Source organism: Sorex fumeus, unplaced genomic scaffold (assembly GCF_029834395.1).
Source record: "Sorex fumeus unplaced genomic scaffold, SorFum_2.1 ptg000081l, whole genome shotgun sequence".
Lineage (NCBI taxonomy): Eukaryota > Metazoa > Chordata > Mammalia > Eulipotyphla > Soricidae > Sorex > Sorex fumeus.
The window spans coordinates 1,563,092-1,585,040 of record NW_026606138.1 but is presented as its reverse complement, the minus strand read 5'-3'; the positions used below and the strand labels follow the sequence as shown (position 1 = coordinate 1,585,040).

The following is a 21,949-nucleotide window of genomic DNA, read 5'->3' as shown; positions in this document are numbered from 1 at the left end:
TATTTCCAGTGTTTTTTGATTAAAGATAAGGTTTCATTGATGACTCCTTAGGAAACCATGCATCAGTTACCTTTTTTTTAAAATATCTGTGATTGATCTTCAAATAATACACTACTGAGAATGACTATTTAAAAATAAAAACTCTAAAAAGTGTTTTTTACCATACTTTTAAGGCAACAAAGAAGTTTTTCTTGTGATCTTTGATTTCTTTTAAGAGCTAACAAGTGATATCACTTGGGCCAGAAAATAATCTGGCCTTTCACATTAAGACCATCATGTTCTGTTTGTTGATAAGTACTTGCAGACAATTTTAATCCTACATAACTGAGTACTTCAAGGAAGTACTCAATCTATATCGAGTCAATCATTCTTTCATACTTAACAAATGTAGATTTTTTTTTTTTTGCTCATTTCTCTGTAAGGAAAGGGTAACATAATTGACTGTGGTATAGTAAAGTCAGAGCAATATTAATTTACAGTTTCCTGCAATGAAGTTTAATTATTTTTTTCCTGTCTATTCCATTTGTTAAAATTTTTCTTTTCTGCCACTTAGTAGCTGTGTCATTTTGTTTCATCATTTTCAGAACATCTATGAAATATATTTGTCACTAAAATAGGAATTTAAACTTTTAAAAATCCTTATTATCATTGTTACCTGGGTTATATTATTAGGAACTTAAATATAATAATGTTATCTTTGAGATTGAAAATTGTTTTTTAACGGTATATATTAAGAATAACACTAAATAGTAATCAAAAAATGTTCATCTGCTTCCTGAGTAATTCTGGAAATATTAACATTTTTATATTTTTGTATGTATTACTAATTAAGATTCTATTTTCTGAACAATGAGGTGAGGATTTTGTTGTAAATTTTATGACCATTTTAGTTGTAAAATTTATAAATATATTTTACATTAAACTGTAATGAAATAGAAGTGCTAGAAATATGAACTGGTTAAATGTCTGCGTCTTGTGCAGTCTATGTATTCTAAAGTTATTTGCAGTGTTACTAAATATTTAAACTTATATATTTAATTTTACTGCAAATATATAGGCTTTTAGGATCTGACAACAAATGTGACATTTTATCAGGCTGGGTTATATGATAAGCTCACTCATAGCTGTCTTTATAAATGGCTGATATTAATAATATAAAAATAAAACTGTCATCAAATGAGAATTCTCTTATTTAATTATTCTAAATAATGAGAAAATTGAAGTAACCTAAACTTGCCACTTGGTACCCATACCAATCATTTCTGGGTGTTTTGAATTCATATGGCATAAGAAAGTTCCCATTATAATTTAGCACAAATTGAATGTTTAAGGTGTTTGTCAGTAATATTAAAAATATTATGAATTAAAATTTATCAAGCAAATGTTGTAGCGGATTGCTTAGTTTATTTTTATTGTTTTCTGAAACAGTAGAGACTTTTCATAAAGGATGTGAAAAAACAAGTGTGTATCATACAAGATTGGCAGTTTTGATTTTATTAAAATGTCTTACCAACTTTTCAAAAAATTAAGCATGGCGATAGAGGGAAAAAAATCTTACCGCCAAAAATAAATAGTGTAGTGCAAAGAAGAAGGTGCTATTATCTTGCAGCCAATTAGAGTCCTTGGAGAGGATCCTGAAGTGACATGTGAAAGAGTAGGAATCAGCTTCTGTGAACTAGCTAAGGGTAGGAAGTAAGTCTCCCAAAGCAAAAAAAAAAAAAAAAGACAAAAAATAAAAATCTTGGTGAGTTCAATATTTTTTATTCACAATCATTTCTAAGAGTTTAAGGACATAGCATGGTGAGGTGTTCATAAATAAGATTGTTTTCATTTATTCGGGGGCCACATCTGACAGTGCTCAGAGGCTTTGTACTCAGGGGGTCATATCTGGTAGTTCTTGAGGGGCCATGTAGTGCCAATGATTAAACTAGAATCCACTGTGAAAAGCATCTTAACCTCTATTCTCTTTCTGGGACTCTCAAAAATAAAATTCTAGCTGAAAGTTATCAAACAATTTATGAAATATTTGAGGTGTCAGGTCTATACTAGGAACTTATTTATTAAACCACATTAAATGCTGAGATTAAAATTATGTCATTGCATATGACAATATATATCCAGTTAATATATTTGGCAAATGTTTGAGGGAAAATGGAGGACGCAGTGTCAAGAAATCCTAAAATGTGAAAAGAAAAGTGCTTGTCTTGTGCATAGCTGCATCTGGTTTGACCCCTGGAACAACCTATGGCCTCCAGAAGTGGACTAAGAGTGATCTTTGAGCACAGAACCAGGAGTAATCCCTGAGCACTGTTGGATGTAACCCCATCCCCCCACCTCATTCCTACCAAATAAAGTGAAGAGAAGCTAAATGATATGAACATTTTAAAAGGGTTATATAAAAACAAAAGGCATATGGTAATTGTTCACAGTAATTTGGGGGGCAGCTTGAATCAGAATGAGTTATGTAATTAGACAACCTGTTCATGATTTATGATTGACATTCTTGAAGCATTTTTATGATTGTTCCACATGACCCAAGATTATGATAATAAATGAAAACACAAGTGATTTATTGATGCTAATTTTTACCATATCAACATTGCTATATCGTTAAGGTCCTCCAGTAAGTCTGTAAAAGGATCAGAACTTTATTGTATATTGTGCAGTACATTTTGTGCTCCATCTTAACATTTTCCCTGAGCTGTATCACATCTTAGATGATATGAGACATGACACAGTTAGCTCGAATATTACAAGCAAAACATAAGCAGCTGATGGATGTAGTCACTGAAGAGGCTCATAATTTAACCCACTGTATCTACTTCTGTTGTTTTTGAGAGTACAGAAGTTCATAAAACAAGTTCAGGGAGTTACTTGGGGTTGTGAGAGGTTGATAAAGTCATTCTAGATATATAAATATAGTTTATTTTTATTTATATATTGATTAAATCACCTTAAAACATTTTTGACTTGGCAGTGGGCTAAATGTGATTTATAGCTGGAAGAAAAAATATAAAAAACATATTTCAGTTACTTATAAAATTGTGTAAAATTTCAAAATATTGTTATATCAATAGAGATCTGCCAGGCTTATGGAGTATATGCATTATTTTCTATAAAAAGTAAAACTTCAGTATAGTATTTGTTTCATGGTATGTGCTGATGGTGACAATTTTTAAAATTTATTTTTCATATCCGTTGTGTATATGTTTGTCAACTCCTTTAACAAGTTACACATAAAAATGACTATTATTTTAGGCATGAATATTTTAATCATGGAATTCTTAAAAGTTAACTTAAAAAATTGATATAGGAAGGCTACATTTATTTTCACTAACCTGTTTCATCTCTTAATGTGATTTACTTGTCTATAAATATTAACTGACTTACCAGTGACATAATGACATAGTTCATAAGGATATCTAACAAATTTTCAAGAAAGTAAAACTTTAAAATCTTTCGGACAATTTAGAAATTTATAAAGTAGGGGACAGTATAAAATTCAGAGAAAAAATATTTTCAAAACTTTAAAATATGAATAATTTCTTTTATTTATGAATATGGAATTGTGTTACATTTTGCAAAAGATAATTGCACAGTTGTGGATATCATGCTACATAAATAAAACATGATGAATATTTTTTCTCTGTATGTTTGCTTTCCTTGTTTGAATTCTGGATCACATTTCTTTGCTTTCACATTTGTCATGACTTGAATAAATCATGGAAAATAAGTGTAAAAAGCCAAACCTTTCCATGCTAGTTATGCCTGTATTTCTTGTTCTAGCTTTCTGTCAGCAAGGGGTTCTGATTGGTAATGACACACGCAGCATTCTGTTAAAACTATGAAATCTTAAAAGATTTTATCTTGTGGTTAGATAGAATTCCAAGGAGATCAAGTATAAATGACACATTTTACCTTATTTCTTTATGAGAAATCAATAGAGTTGAATCAACATGGTCATAGACAATGAAATTATTTACCCATCATTTTTACTTTGCTGTATAATCTTATAGCACTTTTTTGTGCTACTAATATTTCTGCATTAAGTATAATTAACCTTTGTACATCATTGACTTTCTTATCATAATGGAAGTTGTTTAGAAGCAGGAATTTTGTCCTCCTTCTGTTTCCTATCATCTAACAAAGGATATATTATACACAAATTCATCAATGACTATGTATGGAATTAAATTATATCAACTTTGATATGTGTAGTCTTATATTTATATATATTTTATGTATGATTTTGATATATATTTGGATAAATTTGGTCATGATCATGATCATCCTGTTGTTCGTTGATTGAGAGCAGGCACCAGTAACGTCTCCTTCGCCCTAGCCCTGAGATTTTAAAAAAAGTGCCATATTCAAGGCTCTTGCAGGGTTAGGAGAATGAGACCCATCATTGTTACTGGTATTTGGCATATTGGGTACACCATGGGGAGTTTGCCAGACTCTGTCGTGTGGGCAGCTTACATTTGGTAACCTGCCAGCTTGTCCAAAGTAAGAATGAGTAATAAAATGTCGTGTGGCTGCAAATGCGGTCACGCACTTCCGGGAGCTGGGTTTTATAGTCTCTGGATCTTGGCTGTTGATGGGATTACATGGTGCGGAGGGAGGAGGGGGCAGTTGGTGGGTGTGACCCCTGCCTACTGGAAGATGGAGCATCTGGGTGGAGGATGCTCAGCCCCAATCCGAGCAGGCTTGGAGATCTCATTGTCTCAGGACAACCAGGCATGGGGCCAGGAGACTCTGATAAATTTGGTATATTTCGATATATATGATTTTGATATGTATTATATATTTTGCCATATATTTATATATTGCAATATATTTATAATAATTTTGTTATATTTTTATTGATTTGGCTCTTAAGGATTAGAAAAGTACTTTGATCTGTCTTCATAAGATTGTGAACTGAGAAATGGTTTCATATAAGTAAATACAAATATTAAAAAAGAAAATATTATTGTGTACTTAGATACCACATGCATATCTCTAGCCATGTCTATTTCTATATCTACATTTAATTCATGATTTTTGAATATCAAAGTAAGTATTTTATTGAATTTCTATTGATCATCAAAAATTGAGTTAAATATTTAGAGAAATAGGAGAATATTTTATTATCACACAGATAAATCCATATTGTCTGTTTTTTGTGCCCAGTAATCTGTTTTCACTGCATACTTGCTTATCTCTCTAAATGTAAGGCTAATGATGTCACTTTTTAATTACTGCAACTTTAACATAGAGGACATTCAATGATTTCTTTTTCTTGGGGGGAGGTGTGCATACCTAGTATTCCTCAGCCTTTACTCCTGGCTCAGTAATAAATTATCAACTCATTAACGCTCACAAAGAATTCTACAGCACCTTCCTTTTTCCCACCAAGTGAATTATGCGGCTTCAGAGAACCATGACTTTTTTCCTCAGGTATTCCTTTCGGTAACAAGGTTCTTTTCTTCTGTACTAAGTTCCCCAGAAAACATGGGTTGTTCAAGTATTCTGTCTGTTCCAGAATTTTCTGAACAAATCACAATCTTCTCTATATATTTTCATTATATCCTGAACCAAATGTTTTTCATCTTTGTCTCCTTTTACTACTATAAAATCTTCAAAGGTCAAGTTCAAGTCTTTGTATCTTTTTATATGCTGAACTAGGCATTGAATCTGGGATACAGCAGGTGCTCAATAAATATTTGTAAAACAAATTCTCTAATTTAATCTTCTCGACCAGATATGTTTGAAAATCAAATGCTGAGGTCTAAAAAGATTGGGTCAAGGTCATATAGTGAATGGCACAAACTTTGCTTTCAAAGACTCTTATTAACTTTGTAATAGTCTATCGGAATTTTCTCCCAGAAATGCTGGAGAAAAATTTGTGTTCCAAGTCTGATCTAGCAAACTTGAGTCCTTGTGTTTGCTATGATACACACAATGCCTATGAATATCAACCCACTATTTGAACAGAGTCAGACTGGACTCTAATCTTCTTAATCTGATTTGATGTATTTGACTCCTTTTGTTCTCCATCAAGATTATCCTCTGATTTTTTTTTTCCTTTTAAGTGACAGAGTACAGGTGTCTTCCTGGTATTGTTAATCACTAAAATTAGTTGGGATCAGAATGACAGACAGCAGGTAGGGCATTTGCCTTGAGTGTGGCCAAATTGAATTTTATCCCCGATATTCTACATGGTACCCCACGCACCGCCAGGAGTAATTCCTGAGTGCAGAGCCAGGAGTGACCCTTGAAAATCGCTAGGTGTGACCCCAAAGCTAAAAAAAAAAAATCAGTATTCCAGAACCAAAACAACAGAACAACAGATAGAGTGCTTATCTTGCAGGCAGCTAATCTGACTTTGATCCCAAACACCACAATGGTTTCCCAAGTCCCATTGAAAGAGATCCCTGAGCAAAGAGTCAGTAATAAGCTCTGAGCACTGCTAAGTGTGGCCAAAAAGATAAATAAGTCAGTTTTATAGGGATTTGCAAACCTCTCCACTATGATAGACCAGGAATATTCATGTCTAAAGTTCAGACCTTGACATATTCAGAGAAAGGCCATTTTGAAATATGAGGTGTATCTCATTCTCTTAGAAATTATTTTTTCTTTTTTTTTCTTTTTGGGTCAACCTGGAGATGCACAGGGGTTACTCCTGACTCTGCACTCAGGAATCACCCCTGGTGGTGCTCAGGGGACCATATGGGATGCTGGGAATCAAACCCGAGTTGGCCGCGTGCAAGGCAAACACCCTACCCGCTGTGCTATTGCTCCAGCCCTAGAAATTATTTTTATTCACTTCCCATATACTTACTAAAAGTAATGCTTGAAATGATCATACTATAAGAAATAAAAGAAAGTGTATACTTAGTAAAAGCTATTCATATTCTTATACCTGCTACAATTTATTGGTAAAGTTAACATTTGTCCCTTATCCTAGACTTAGGTGTTTCTTTTCAGTTGTCCACAGCATGAAGTTATTTGGATATTCGTCTTTTAAATAACTTTTATGTCTAAGATCAAACTCTTTAGCTTACCCTCCAAATTTGACTTTTTTTTTCTAGTTCTTCATTTCTGTCAATAGAATGTCTAAAAAAAAAAACTTCTAAGAAGCCAAAATATTTTAAAGTTTTACTTAAGAAGACAAGATAGTTTTTATTGACTGAGACTTGCTTAGGAAGATGTGAGAGGAGAGAAAGTGGGAAATATGTTCAAGAGAGAATACAGATTTCTCCAGGTGGAATTAAGCAAGACAAGAAACAGAGATGAGCAAGGAAGATATAGGTTCAAAGGTGAACACAAGCTTCAAGAGTCTCTTTTAATTCAATTAAGTTATTTCAAATACTTACCTCTTCCTCTTTATTAGCCACTAAGTGAACAAGACTTGGCAGCATCCATGTTGATTTATTTTTTTCTCTGCAGAGACAGAGACTTCTTCAATAGGATCTTTTCTAACACATCATCACCACTTCCCCTCAGTACATACACCAAGCTACTCATGTCCCATAGACAAGTTCATTTTTCAGACATTACTTTTATTTTGCCAGTATGTCTGCATTAGCCTGTTTATTAAGACCAGACTCTCAAACCTGATCGTTGACAATCCAAACAGAGTGGCTACTTTTGTCCTTTTTTTCTCTTCCTGGGGTTTGCTCTTTTCTTTAGTTGCTTCTCCCATTCATCTGAATGACCCTTAATCCTTCAACAACATGCTTTAATGTCCTCTGTGAAGCCATTTCTGAACTAATCATTTCATCCTCTGTGTTTTATGGCATCCATCATATTGTAATACAGTTAGATAGGTATATGCTTTCCTCTGGTGCTTTTCTAGCACTTTTGAGCTCTTTGAAGTTAGGGTTGAATCATATGCTCATTCTAAAACCAAAGTACAGTATCTGGCATGCAATAGGGACGTGGTGCATTTTGTTAAACCAGTGAATGACACTGTTAAATAATAGTGGCTTTCTTCTTTTCCAGGAATAACTTTTCCTTTCTTTCCTTTCCTTTTCTTTTTTTTTTCACTACTTGAGTCACACCCAGTGATGCTTGGGTTACTCCAGGCTCTGCACTCAGGAATTACTCCTAACGGTACTTGGGGGTCCATACAGGATGCTGAAAATTGAACTCAGGTTGGCTGTATGCAAGGCAAATGCCCTGCCCACCATACTATTGCTCTGGCCCCAATCATGTATTACTTTTCAACTTTGTGCATTTACTCAATTTATTTGATTTTATAAAAAGTCTTTGCATTAATCTGTACAAATTCAAATTCTAGGTACTATTGACATAATATAAAATGAAATGACATTCATTATTATTGAAAACTATTAAAATAAAGTTAAATATACAACAAAACCAAGAGAATATCTAAATTATAGTGGTAGGCCTTATTGTTCCTATTAACATTAAGCTTCTTTTAACAGATTTTAATGTTCAACATTTTTCCCGATTGTGCTGCTTATTTCCCCAACACAGATAGATACACACATACACACGAAATTTAAACTACCCTCAAGAGTTAGATAAAATTCTACTTTTTACATTAAACGTTACATAAATCTATTATGTCATATTTTCCCCTCTAAGTTCCTTTAATATTTCTAGTCTGTAAACTAAAAAATTTTATATTGTTTTACTACAGTCAACTATTTGTCTCTTTTACTCATCTTAGAGCCAGAATTTATTTTTTATTTTTTAATTTAATTTAATTTATTTATTTTTTATTTTATTTATTTATTTATTTTTTTATTTTTAGTGAAACACCATGAGGTACAGTTGTAGATTTACAATGTTTTGTGCTTGGGTTTCGATTATAAAATGATCAAATGCCCATCCCTCCACCAGTGCCCATTTTCCACCACCATGGATAATATCCCTCCCACCCCCAACCCTCCCGTCTCACCCTGCCTCTGTGGCAAGGCAATCCCTTGTGTTCTCTCTCTCCTCTTGAGTGTTGCGGTCTTAGAGCCAGAATTTTTTAAGCTCATTTTTAAACTTTCATAGTTTCAAATTATATGCAGCAATTAATAAATGCCATGACAGGAGTGTAGTGCGGGGAAAGAGTAAGAAAGGAAGAGAACACTATAACAGTGGCAGAGGGAAATGGGAGGAGGAGGGGTGCTGGAAAGCAGGAAAGTGGAATGCATGAAACACTATCAGCAGTCACTGTCACTGTCACTGTCATCCCCTTGTTCATCAATTTTCTCGAGAAGGCACCAGTAATGTCTCCATTTGTCCTAGCCCAGAGATTTTAGTAAGTGCCACATTGGAGTCTCTTTCAGGGTTGGGGTAATGAGACCCATCATTTTTACTGGCTTTTGGCATATCAAATACACCACGGGGAGCTTGCCAGACTCTGCCATGCGGGCAGGATACTCTCCGTAGCCTGCCAGGTTCTCTGAGAGCAAGAACTAGACATTAAGTGCTTCTGGGAGCTTGGTTTTATAGTCTCTGGACCTTGGCAGTTGATGGGATTACACGGCCGGGGGGCGGGGGGGGGGCAGTTGGTGGTTGTAACTGTCTAGCTACCGGAAGGTGGGGAATCTGGGTGGAGGAGGCCCAGTCCCGATATGAACAGGCTAGGAAATCTCAGTTCCAGGTCCCGCACACCTGGTTTTCTCTGCCAGTTCCTTCATACACGAGACTTGTCTGAGCATGTGGAGAGTGATCTTGAGCATGGCTGTGATTGGTTGTGGAGGTCTTCAGCTGCTGGAGCACTGCTCAGGGCGGATAGGGAAACTCAACCCGCCCCCCTCCAGGGGGCCCTGGTTAGGACAGCCAGGCGAGTGGGCAGGAGATTGCATTGTTCTCTTCCGGGAGCTTGGTTTTATAGTCTCTGGGTCTTGGCCGTTGATGGGATTACACATAATGATGGGAAACACTATCAGTAGTACTACTGTAAATTACAGCGCCTAAGTTATTTGCCAAAAGAAATGTCTGTCATGGAGGCCTGGAGGGAGACCGGGCATTGGTGGAAAGAAATTGACACTGGTAAAGGAATCAGGTTTGGAACGTTGTATGCCCAAAACCCAATTGCGATTAACTTTGTAATCTACTATGACTCAATAAAATAAAAAGTAAAGTCTTGATCTTATAGTCAAGGACTGTCATTGTAAGATCATTTCTTGCCTTATAGTGTTATATTTCTTATGAAAAAATGAGCACCGTTCTGAATCTGGAAATTCTGTAGTTTTCTTGTCTGGGTTGGCTACTCTTCTGTTTTGTTCTACTTTTTGAAAGTTGCAATTGTTTCACTCGAAACACCAAGCAGTATGTCGAGTAAAGTTTATATTTACTTTTCTAATCTTATTGTAGGGTAGGTAAGATAGTTACGATATTGTTAAAGTTTATAATATCAGTGTATAATATCAGTGTCCAAAGTCATCACAGCCTCCCCTCCACCTCACCAAAGTGCCCTCTTCCCTCCACCCCTGTCTCTTTGTCACCCCTCATTAGTATTCATTCTCACCACCTCTCGCAACTTGATTTGGTAATTAGTTTCTTAATCCAAGATCAAATGAGTGCCATTATATGACAGCTTATTTTTCTTTAAGAAAGTTATCTTCTGGTGATTTGTCTTAGATTTTATATTTGCTTTTTACTGTTGCTAGAACTCAGATCTCTGGCTAATTAAAGCATGATTTCTAAATTTGATGTGGCTGACTATTTATTATTGTTATATATTTATAAAATGGGATTCAAATAAAATAGCATTCTAAGTTCATTTACTCTATATAACTTTTATCAGTTATTTGAATGACCAACCAAATTAACCATTAGTTACACTATTGCATGTTTCTCTTCAGAGTAGAAATTACGTCTTCAATTGATCCTCATACAAAAATGTGTTCATTGGTCAAGTTAAAGTATGATTGTATATTTTATGACTCTTCTAATTATAATATCGAATAAGTTTAATGTACACATTAAAAATAAATGTGTCACAGTATTGAATATCTACTTAGAAGTAAGATTAAATTTTTATCATGGGGGAATGGAGCCATAGTACAGGAGGTACAATGTTTTCCTTGCATGTGGCTAACCTGGTTTCAATCCTCAGCATTTCTTTTGGTTTCCCCAGCACGATCAGGAGTAATTCCTGAGTTCAGAGCCAGGATTAACCCCTGTTTTAAGCACTGGGTATGCGTAAAAAAAAAGCATTTTTCTATTTTTGAATTACAATATTTTTCTCTAGCAGTTAAAGCTGCTATTTGTGCAAGTTCTGTTCTCTGATATTTAGAAGACTTGAAATAAACCATGTAAACATGAACATGAACATTTTTGTGAAAAATTAAAATAATGTGCCCAAATTCACTATTCTTTATTTGCTTTAGCTTCAAAACTTAATTTGAGAAGAGACATTATATTCATTTATGTCATATTTGTCACTTGTTTAGTGGAAATTTGATATAACCACTTAGTGACTAAAGTATTTCTTTGGGACTCAGAGATTTTTTGACTTAACCATTAATATATCATCCACTTAATGTGTTACAAATCATTGCTGTGAAACTCTTAGACAAAAAATGGACAGAAGATATTATCAGTCCAGAACTATAAAATCTGCTCTAAGAAAGTAAACATTATAGTATAATTGGATCGTTAATTAAATAATTGATTAATATAGTAAATCAGCAAGTGATGATAAACAAAAACCTTTCTTTGAAGTCATATTTAAAGTAGCACACCCTTAATATTCTTTATTTTCATTTCTGAAATCAAGATGGTGTGTGTATTCTCAGTTGGAAATTATGATTCACTTAGAAATAGCAATTTGTTTACCTGATGGCTTAAAACGAGGAGACTCCAGGAATGAGTACAGAATTAGCTAGAGAAATTTATGCACTGTAGTCTTTAATCTCTGTAATGATACCTCTCAGGTTACAAATAAGGCTACTTAGCCATTGTTATCTGATGCAGCTTTTTTTCTTTCTCCTTTTATTACATTATGAAAATGGATTGTCTATTGATCACCATTTTATGTTCGTTATTTGAAATTCATAGATATGTGTACATATGTGTGTATGTATAAAGAGCAGGGATGAAAAGGGAAAGAAGGTCAAAGAGAGAAAATGATCTACTAAAATGGCACTGGAAAAAAATGGCTTAAATAGCAAGAAAGCATTGGAACTCTGAAATCTAGTTAGTGATCCTATATTGAACTAACTGAAAAGGTTATTTGGAAATAAAGTTGTAGTGTTGGACCTGCAAAATGCACAAATAAGCCAGTCAATTTTATTTATGCGCCCACTGTCCAAATGTACCTTAACCAGTGTTAAAGCACAAAGTCCACTGTTTTATCTATTATCTACTATCATCGTAATCCATTGGCTTTGTTTCATATTGTGCTCAAATCCACCACTATCAGTTCAGAGAAACTTAAGGGACATTTTATTTACTGGCTTTTCCTTTGTGTTGTCCAACCTTATATAGGTAATGAACGTCATCAACTTCTTCACACACACAGGATTTTTGCTATAACACTCTGTCATAATCATGAATCACATATGATGTTGCCTATCTACTATATTTCAGGAAAAACAAAGATTTCTGACAGATGTTCTGCATGAAGTGATGCTGCTTGATGGCTTGGCCAGTTCCCATCCAGTATCACAGGAAGTGCTACGGGCAACAGATATTGACAGGGTGTTTGACTGGATCGCATACAAAAAGGTGGGAATAGATAAGACTCAAGTACTAATAGGATATTTCACTAGCCTGGGGTAGCCAAACTATTTCATGCAAGTTATAGTCTTCTCTTCATCTTGCACATAAAAGTGTTTTGGAAATGTTTGTATAATTCATTTTATGAGTTAGAGCTTTACTTTATCACTAAAATGGGATTAATGTTTGCCAAATATTACAAAGAATATTGCAAGTACTAATGAATAGGTTTTTGGATACAAAAAATTGATATACAAATGGTATTGTGTAAATGTTGGTTTTTATTAATACTGGTAAGAGAGGTGACCTATATAGTGACAAATTATTTTTCATCATCACAAGCTCCTTATGTGCTCATTTTAATTGGCTAATACAAATGGGTGTAGGCCAGTAACATGAAATGTGTATAATTTAAAAATTATTTAAGGGAAATTTGAAAATTTGTGTCTAAGATAATGAGAATAATAAATAAAAATGGTAGACTTTTAAGATTTTTAACCAATGGTTAGATATAGAAATAAATAAAATACATAAACACTTTTTTCCTTGTTGCTTGGACTAGGATTTTTCATTATTTCTTTATAGTTGAGTATTTCCTTTTGAGTGGGGGATGGGGGGTGGTGCTCAGCGCTTTTTTTGATTGTGAATTCAGGGATCACTCCTAGTAGGTTCCTGAGTTCCTTATATATTTTGAATACTAACATATTACCAGGTAGATCACTTAAAATATTTTCTTTTATTCTAAAAGTGCTTCTTCAATTTATTTATTGTTTTCTTTGATAGAAGCTCTTTGATTTAGTATTTATCTGTTAGTTTATTTGAGTCTTGTTACATGTGTTTTATTGTCTTAACCAAGAAATGATTGCCAAGACAAAAGTTAAGAAATATTTTGCCTATGATTTATCCAGAAAGTTTTAGATTTTAATATTTCACATTTAATTTTTAATTTCTTTTATTTATTTGTGTGTATGTATGGTGTAAGATAAGGTAGTTCCGTTCTTTAGATAGTCTATCTTCTCATCACCAGTGACTGAATAGTTTCCCTATACACTGGATCTGTCAAAATAGCTGATTAAACTAAATTAAAAATTATGTTATGAACCTTTTATATTACCTAATTGGTTCAATGTATACATTTTGTAGTACCATGTTATTTTTGATTAATGTAGCAATGTAATTATCAGAAAATATGATGCCCCAGCATTGTTGTTTCTCAGAATTGCATTTGAAATTCAGTTCTTTTTTGGCTCCACAAAACTTTAGAATATTTTTATGTACTTCTGTAGTATAGGTAATCTTTCAGTCAAAATATAGATAATTATCATTTATAAAATGCTACTTTGTGCTAGGTATCATACCAAACTCTTTGTATCATTTCATTCAATTCTCATGACCATCTTATTATCACTTATTACAACGATTCTCATTTTAAACATGAGGACATTTAATCATGTTTAATCCCAACACCAATATTCTTACCCACTATCACATTTGATCAATCGGTCTATTTATTCTGAAACAATTTGTTAACCTCTTGCTTATATTCTAGTGACTTTGTTCATAGTGCTAGAGATTGACAATAAGAAAAATCTTAGGATTTATGATATAATATAAAAGAATTATAAGGGCGTGGTGGTTGTCATATAAAAGCAAAAAGAAATCATATTGTCGAAGATGTCCAATAAAGGGAAACGATGATGATTGCGGAACAGTAAGGAATCCAATCTGATTATAGAATAGTGAATGTATTAAAGGTGTGATTTAAGCAGTAAGAATTTGGAGGATCATTTATTAAAAATTTTGAACTTTATCCAGTTGGTCAAGAGGAACCAATGGAGATTTTCCAGTAGAAAAGTAATACTACTGAAATTGTTTTCTAGAAAGAATATTCCTGCAGTCAGTGTGGTAGAGATAGAAATACTGTGATGGATCTACCATTTCAGTAAAGATTGTAGTGACTATAGATGAAGCAGGCAGGATTTATTAATTTTTTTGTAATCTTGTGTGCAGTTCTTAATAATAATAAAAAGTCTTTCCATTTTTGTCCTCTTCTCTCTGAGTATTCCTGCTACTAAATATTAACCTCTCTCAACCCTCATTGCATTAGTACTTCAGTGGCTTATCATTTTTTGTAATAATTTCCTTAATAATTATTCTCATCATCACACTCCTTTTCTTTTGTTATTCTTCTTCCATAGTATTTTCATTAGCACTTTATATAGAAGTGAATTGCAGTGATACCAATTATAGAGAAATAAAGGTTAGAAAGCAACGGAAGATATCTAATTTGCGTGGGTTTTGTATTTAAGAGCTAAGGATTTTTTTTAATAAAAACTGCTATAAAATATGAGTAGTCTTGAGGCCAGTATTGAATGAAAAATATAAAAGTCTTAAAATTACATACATATTTTCCAAATGGGAAGAGAAAAGTTAGAATTAGTCTGTTAAAAAAAAGTTAGATACAGTGAAATAACATGTTTTCCATTTTAATACTAGATTGAAAAGGAAGATGCTTTTATCCTAAAAGTGTAATGGAAACAGGAAAATACTGTCATTGATAAAAGGACTGGAAAAGATGGATTGAGAGAGTCTCTTTACTCTAAAAGCACAAAAGGAAATAAGAATCAATGACCCAATGACCTGAATGATGAAAGTTAGCAAATGCTCATTAAATTTACATATGATGTCAAGTGGGAGAGAGTTGCGACAAACTCTGGAGGAACAGATTTCAAACTAACTCAATCAAATTTAAAGAAATTTATTAAAAAACAAAATTTTCAACAATTGTTACATCAAGTCATATATATTTTAGAGACCAAAGGAAAATGCATCAAACAAATGGAAAGAATTGGCAAACAGAGAAAAATCTATATAGGTCACAGTGAACACATTTAAAAATGGGGGGAGAGTGACAAAGAAGAAAACACATATATTTCCTATCATCCTTATAAATAAGTATGAAAGACCAGTTAGTCACTTCTCTCTTGTTCTTTGTGATATTAAGATCTCTATCCACAGCCCCATGTCTGGCCATGCACAAGAAGAGCATCTAGAACTCTACATAAAGGATAGGTCATCTTTGAAGAGATTTAAAAGGTGGTGCCTTTCTTTAAGAATGTACCTCAATATTAGATATAAGACCATGACATGAAAACAGGTATGGTGTGAATATAGTAAAGCACATATCTTTTAATGAGCACTTGATATACACACATAATGTTATGGAATACTTTGCATGTATCAACCCACTTACTCCTGAGAGAAAATGTGAAATGTTGGTATTTTCAAAACTCAATCAACTGATGAGGAAACAGACTTAAGAGATTAAGTGATTTCCACAAGATCTGACTTTTAACACGTGAACAATCCAGGATTTTGGAGTCAGATGTACCTAGTTTCAAATTCAGGGGTCTTATCTAAAAAAATATTTTCTAAATAATTTCAAGACAAGTTTTAATATGATCCATCTCAATTGGTTTTCAACACAGTTTTCAAGTAACTTTTCACCTCTTTTTATTCTACCTCTCAAGAAATCTTGTTTGTTCTATCCAACTATTTGATACTGTGACCTTCTTTCATTATCAATACTGTTTTCAGGTGGGTCTGAATTACCGAAGTAGTTTCCAAAAGTTGTCTCTGTTTCTAGCCTTGCTATGGTATATTTTTAACCAAGCTCAGAGCGATGATTTTTCTAACCTAAGGGAGAAATGCTACAATGACTTCTCCCAAATGAGAATAAAAGATAAAGTCTTCACAATGATCAATCAGAACTGGATTTGATCTCCTCTCTCCATTTTGTCACCTATCCTCTTAATCCTTGTCTTATTTCCTACCCCTTGGGCTCTCCTCTTATTATTCTACCTTAATTTATAGTAATTTTGATCTACAAATTCTCTGACTTCCCTGAGTCAGAGAATTTGTAACTGAAATTCCAACTAAAATACCTTTATTACTAGGGCTGTTGAAGTGATTGTTCTCTTTGTAGGTAATGATATTATTCCATATATCTTCAATGTTTTCACTTGTTCCCTTTAAGATTTTACTTGTCACTATCTCAAAGAAGCCACTAAGTTAAAATGTTAATTTGTGTCTTCACTCTTTACTCATTTTCATTATTTAGATCCAGTTTTATTGTTTGGTCCCATAATATATAAAGTATTCTCACCTACTATATAATTTATTCAATATTGCATCACTCTGGATCCCTGCTTTCTTCTATTGAACGTAAACTTCATAAAGGGAGATATGCATAACTGCTTTTTTTCTGTTTTCTAGTACTCATTATAACTGACTGCATATAGTAGGCCCTCAATAAGTATTTGTTGAGATGAATGAAATGTCAGAAAAACAATACAAGCAAAACATTATGGTGTTTCAGCAGAAAAGATCCCATCTGTTTATAAGAATTAGGAAAAAGAGTTGGCACTTTAAATAGGATTAAAGAGTTTGAGATGTAATTTCATATGGATTGCCGAGGGGTGAAGGAAGATTTTGTTCCTGGATCATTCTGTTTTCTAATGGATTCTGTCACTTGTGGCCTGACCTCTCAGCCCTGGACCTCATGGGACCTTTATCTGTTAGTTCAGCTCTCCTCTTGCTGTCTCTGCACTCTCCTGTCTCAGGCACTATCAACCAACTTTCTGTCCTGCAAATTCTTCCAGCTCTCATTCTTCTAAACAGATCCTTCTTAGCATTTGTTTTCTTTGTTCAATCAATTGCATTCAGAGCCCAGTGAATATAATTGGTGACTATTTTCTGTTTTTGACACTTTTCTACCTATTTTACCACACCCTAACTGTGTAGTGGCTTATTGTAACTCTCATGTGTGTGATTTTTTCCTGTAAATGAGTTGGACAACAAGGGTTAGGTGTCTGATAACTATAACACTAATAGTAGGAAGAATGGTATCAGAGTGCTTTGGGAGGGTGTGTTTTGTCACTGGGAATTCACTTAGTTGCCTCAGTTAGTACCCGTGCTAACTGGTAGAGTGGTTAGGTTTGTCTCCAATTTACAAAAGAGTAAATAGAAGCCATGGAGCTCAAGGATGGCTCTTAGGTGTCAAAACTGGAATTTACATGTCACTATTTCTCTCAGTTTATTCAATTCTGTTAGAACTCTTTCTTCAACCAATTTCCTATTATACCAGCATTTCAATAGAAAATATAATTTAGATAATATTTTTGACATATCATAAAGTTAATATTTTAATTAAAAAGTACAGTTTAAAAATAAATAATTTGTCATAATACAAATGGAAAAAAATGAATTCTAAAACCTGGCAAGTAATAATTACTGATTTTGAACAGCACCTAAAGGAAATGTCACCAGTTTAAGAGACTAAGAAAAAATGAAGAGAGAGAGAGAGTGTACATGTGATAGGAGATCAACAGACATATAAGCAACTGGAGAAAATCTTATCAGAAAAAAAGTTAAAAGAACTTTGAAGTGGAGCAATATTGCCTTATACATGGTTAACACCAGTTGCCACTTATGGTCTCCAAGACCCATCACGGGTGACCCCAGAGCTCAGGGCCAGAAGTAGACCCTGAGCACAGCCCTGTATGGCTAAAAAACAAAACAAAACAAAGTTGACTGCAGCGTATAAGGAATCATTATAAGAATACTGTGCATTGCTTCTCTGTCAGAATCAAGGTCAGAGTAAGAAATATGAACTTAAATTATAGAAAGAAACTTTAATTCATCTAAATAGAATTGATTGAACTAAAAGGCCATTAAATTTCAGTATGAAATACTTATGGTTAAAATATTTTTATTTTTCAATTTTAATTTTTTAAGTTTAAAAACTTAAACTTAAAGGGGACCTGAGAGGTAATCCAGCCAATAAGGCACCTGCCTTGCATTTGGCTGACCCGGGTTCCAGCACCAGAACTGCACAATATTCCTCAGAGAACCATGAAAACTGATTCCTGAGAACAAACAGACATGGCCTAAAACCAAATAATAAAATATATATTTTGTTTAATTTATATCTGAGTGAGATCATCACACTCAGCGCCTGGGAGAGAACAAGACAGAGTCTCCTACCCTATGCCTGACTGTCTCCACCAGGGCCCAACAGCTGAAGACCACCGAGGCCCAGCCAAGGCCATGCTGAGAGCACTCTCCACACACTTGGATGAGCCTCACGCATAAAAGAACTGACAGAGGAACCCAGGTGTGTGGGACCCGGGGCTGAGATCTCCAAGCCTGTACAGTTTGGGACTGGACCTGCCAGTAACTAGACAGTTACACCCACCAACTGCCGTGTAACTCCAACAACGGCCAGGATCCAGAGATCATCACACTCAGCTCCTGGGAGAGAACAAGACAGAGTCTCCTACCCTATGCCTGACTGTCTCCACCAGGGCCCAACAGCTGAAGACCACCGAGGCCCAGCCAAGGCCATGCTGGGAGCACTCTCCACACACTTGGATGAGCCTCACGCATAAAAGAACTGACAGAGGAACCCAGGTGTGTGGGACCCGGGGCTGAGATCTCCAAGCCTGCACAGTTTGGGACTGGACCTGCCAGTAACTAGACAGTTACACCCACCAACTGCCGTGTAACTCCAACAACGGCCAGGATCCAGAGATCATCACACTCAGCTCCTGGGAGAGAACAAGACAGAGTCTCCTACCCTATGCCTGACTGTCTCCACCAGGGCCCAACAGCTGAAGACCACCGAGGCCCAGCCAAGGCCATGCTGAGAGCACTCTCCACACACTTGGATGAGCCTCACGCATAAAAGAACTGACAGAGGAACCCAGGTGTGTGGGACCCAGGGCTGAGATCTCCAAGCCTGTACAGTTTGGGACTGGACCTGCCAGTAACTAGACAGTTACACCCACCAACTGCCGTGTAACTCCAACAACAGCCAGGATCCAGAGATCATCACACTCAGCTCCTGGACATCTTATCATCTCATTCCTAATTCGGTCAAACTGGCAGGCTACCAAATGTAACATGCCCACACGGCAGAGTCTGGCAAACTCCCCGTGGTATACCCAATATGCCAAATACCAGTAACAATGATGGGTCTCATTCTCCTAACCCTGAAAAAGCCTTGAATATGGCACTTTAAAAAAAAAAAATCTCAGGGCTAGGACGAAGAAGACGTTACTGGCACCTGCTCGAGGCAATCGACGAACAACAGGGTGGTCGTGATCGTGATCGTGATATATCTGATATAAAACCGTCCTCCTGTTCATCGATTTGCTCGAGCAGGCCCAGTAACATCTCCATTATGAGACTTCTTGTTACTGTGTTTGGCATATTGAATACTCTCGGTAGCTTGCCAGGCTGTCCGAGAGGGGTGGAGGAATTGAACCTGGCTCCGCCGGGCTGGCTGCACTCAAGACAAACACCCTACAGCTGTGCTATCACTCCAGCCCCTGTGCTATCATTCCAGCCATATATATATATATATATATATATATATATATATATAGCATAATATATACAATAAAATATATATTTATAAATATATGTATGTATATAGGGATGGAGCGATAGCACAGCAAATAGCGTGTTTGCCTTGCATGTGGCCAACCCGAGTTCAATTCCTCCGTCCCTCTCGGAGAGTCTGGCAAGCTACTGAGAGTATCCCACTCAAATGGCAGAGCCTGGCAAACTCCCCGTGGCATTTTCCATATGCTGAAAACAGTAACAACGAGTCTCACAATAGAGACTGGTGCCCGCTTGAGGAAATCAATGAACAATGGAAGCACAATGCTACAGTGCGTGCGTGCGTGCGTGTGTGTGTGTGTGTGTGTGTGTGTGTATACACACACATATATTGCACAGTGGTGTTCACAGTTTGCTCCTGACTTTGCACTCAGGGATCACTTCTGGCGGGCCTTGGAGAACATACAAGGTGCTGGAGATCAAATATGGGTTGGCTACTTACAGGGGAAGTGCTCATCTGCTGCAGTAGCACTCTCACCCTTGAGTAGACTGTATTCCAGCGTGTCTTTCTCTTTATTATAAGGGGTCTCATTTTTGCCTTTGGACTTGGATCACCATTATTATAAGGCAGAAGTAATTTTTAAGACATCATATAAAGAAAATGTCTTTTTGCCCTGTAAAGGAAACGTACATGGTTGAAAGAGATTGGTATTTCTGTGACAAATGCCTTTAGCACTTACTGGTAAATTATTAATTTGTGCACTTTGTTGATGGAGGCACATTTTCTTTTGAACATGTGTTTCATTCTTCATCATTTAAATGCTTTTTTTTTCTTTTGCTTCAATCTTAACACTTAACATTGCTTTTTTTTTCTTCATTGCCACTTTTAGCTTTTACTTTTTGATTTACTTGATAAAAATTATGTATTAAATAAAAATAGATACCAATGTATTTTTACAACAGTGTAAGAATTGAATTAATTCCATTCAATGAATTATTATTGAAATTCTGTGTGCAGTTTATTTTTTATTAAGAAATATTCAAGAAGTTGCTTTTTTTTTTCTGACTTTTCCTATCTTCTCTTTCTGTGGAAGCCAGATTGGTAATGAACCTTTATAAGAAGCTTAAGAACCAGGTTTATGTAAATATTTCATGACTTGGCTATGCGTGGATTTTTTTCTCTACATCTTCTGGAATTTTTTTCATAGCTACAGTTGTTCATAATATTTTGCTTGTAAAGATTCCTTAATTCTAATGACTTTTATAATGGTTCAGTCATGCCAGACTCCATCAGTTGACAATAATTAAGAATGAAAAGTGCCATATCATTTAGTATAAATGTGAATGTGAAGTGAATTTCACTCATATAACTAATTCTTTCTGCAACTATATGTAATTTTAACTTCATTAGGCTAAGAGGTAGTTATAGTATATCTCAGAAAGAAGTGGGGTTTGTCTTAATAATACCAAGATAAGCTTAGTCAGGAAACCTGTGAATTTCAAATTATTTTATGCAGAATGTTCAGGTAGATATGGCAATTGAAAATAAAAAAATAATTAGTAGCAATATATATTTCTAACATAGAGATTTCCAAAGATGTTTGGTCTAATGTCTTATTTTCAGAAAAAGAATCTCTTAGTTCCACCTTCCTAGAAATAACTTTCTTGAATTAAACAAGCAGAATATGCCATCAAATTCATCTGATGCCACTTACCTCACCTTTGGTTGTAATCAGCATACCTAGGTGGGAGCTATGGGGGGAATCATCTACTTTTGGAAAGTATCTTTGTAAACTTTCATAGAAATTGCAATGTTCTTAATATATTACTCAAAATAATAGGATTCTATGCAATTTTTTTAAATTTTATTAAA

At 34.8% G+C, this 21,949-nt stretch overlaps 1 protein-coding gene across 2 annotated transcripts in view; it reads left to right on the top strand.

The window, feature by feature from the left end:
- TRHDE (thyrotropin releasing hormone degrading enzyme) overlaps positions 1 to 21,949 on the top strand; it is a 448,119-nt gene that overhangs the window by 261,095 nt on the left and 165,075 nt on the right. For both annotated transcript variants that reach the window (XM_056130789.1, XM_056130788.1), the window contains exon 6: positions 12,544 to 12,681. In XM_056130789.1, coding sequence (XP_055986764.1) covers positions 12,544 to 12,681 — 138 coding nt within the window. The remainder of the gene's footprint in view (positions 1 to 12,543; positions 12,682 to 21,949) is intronic.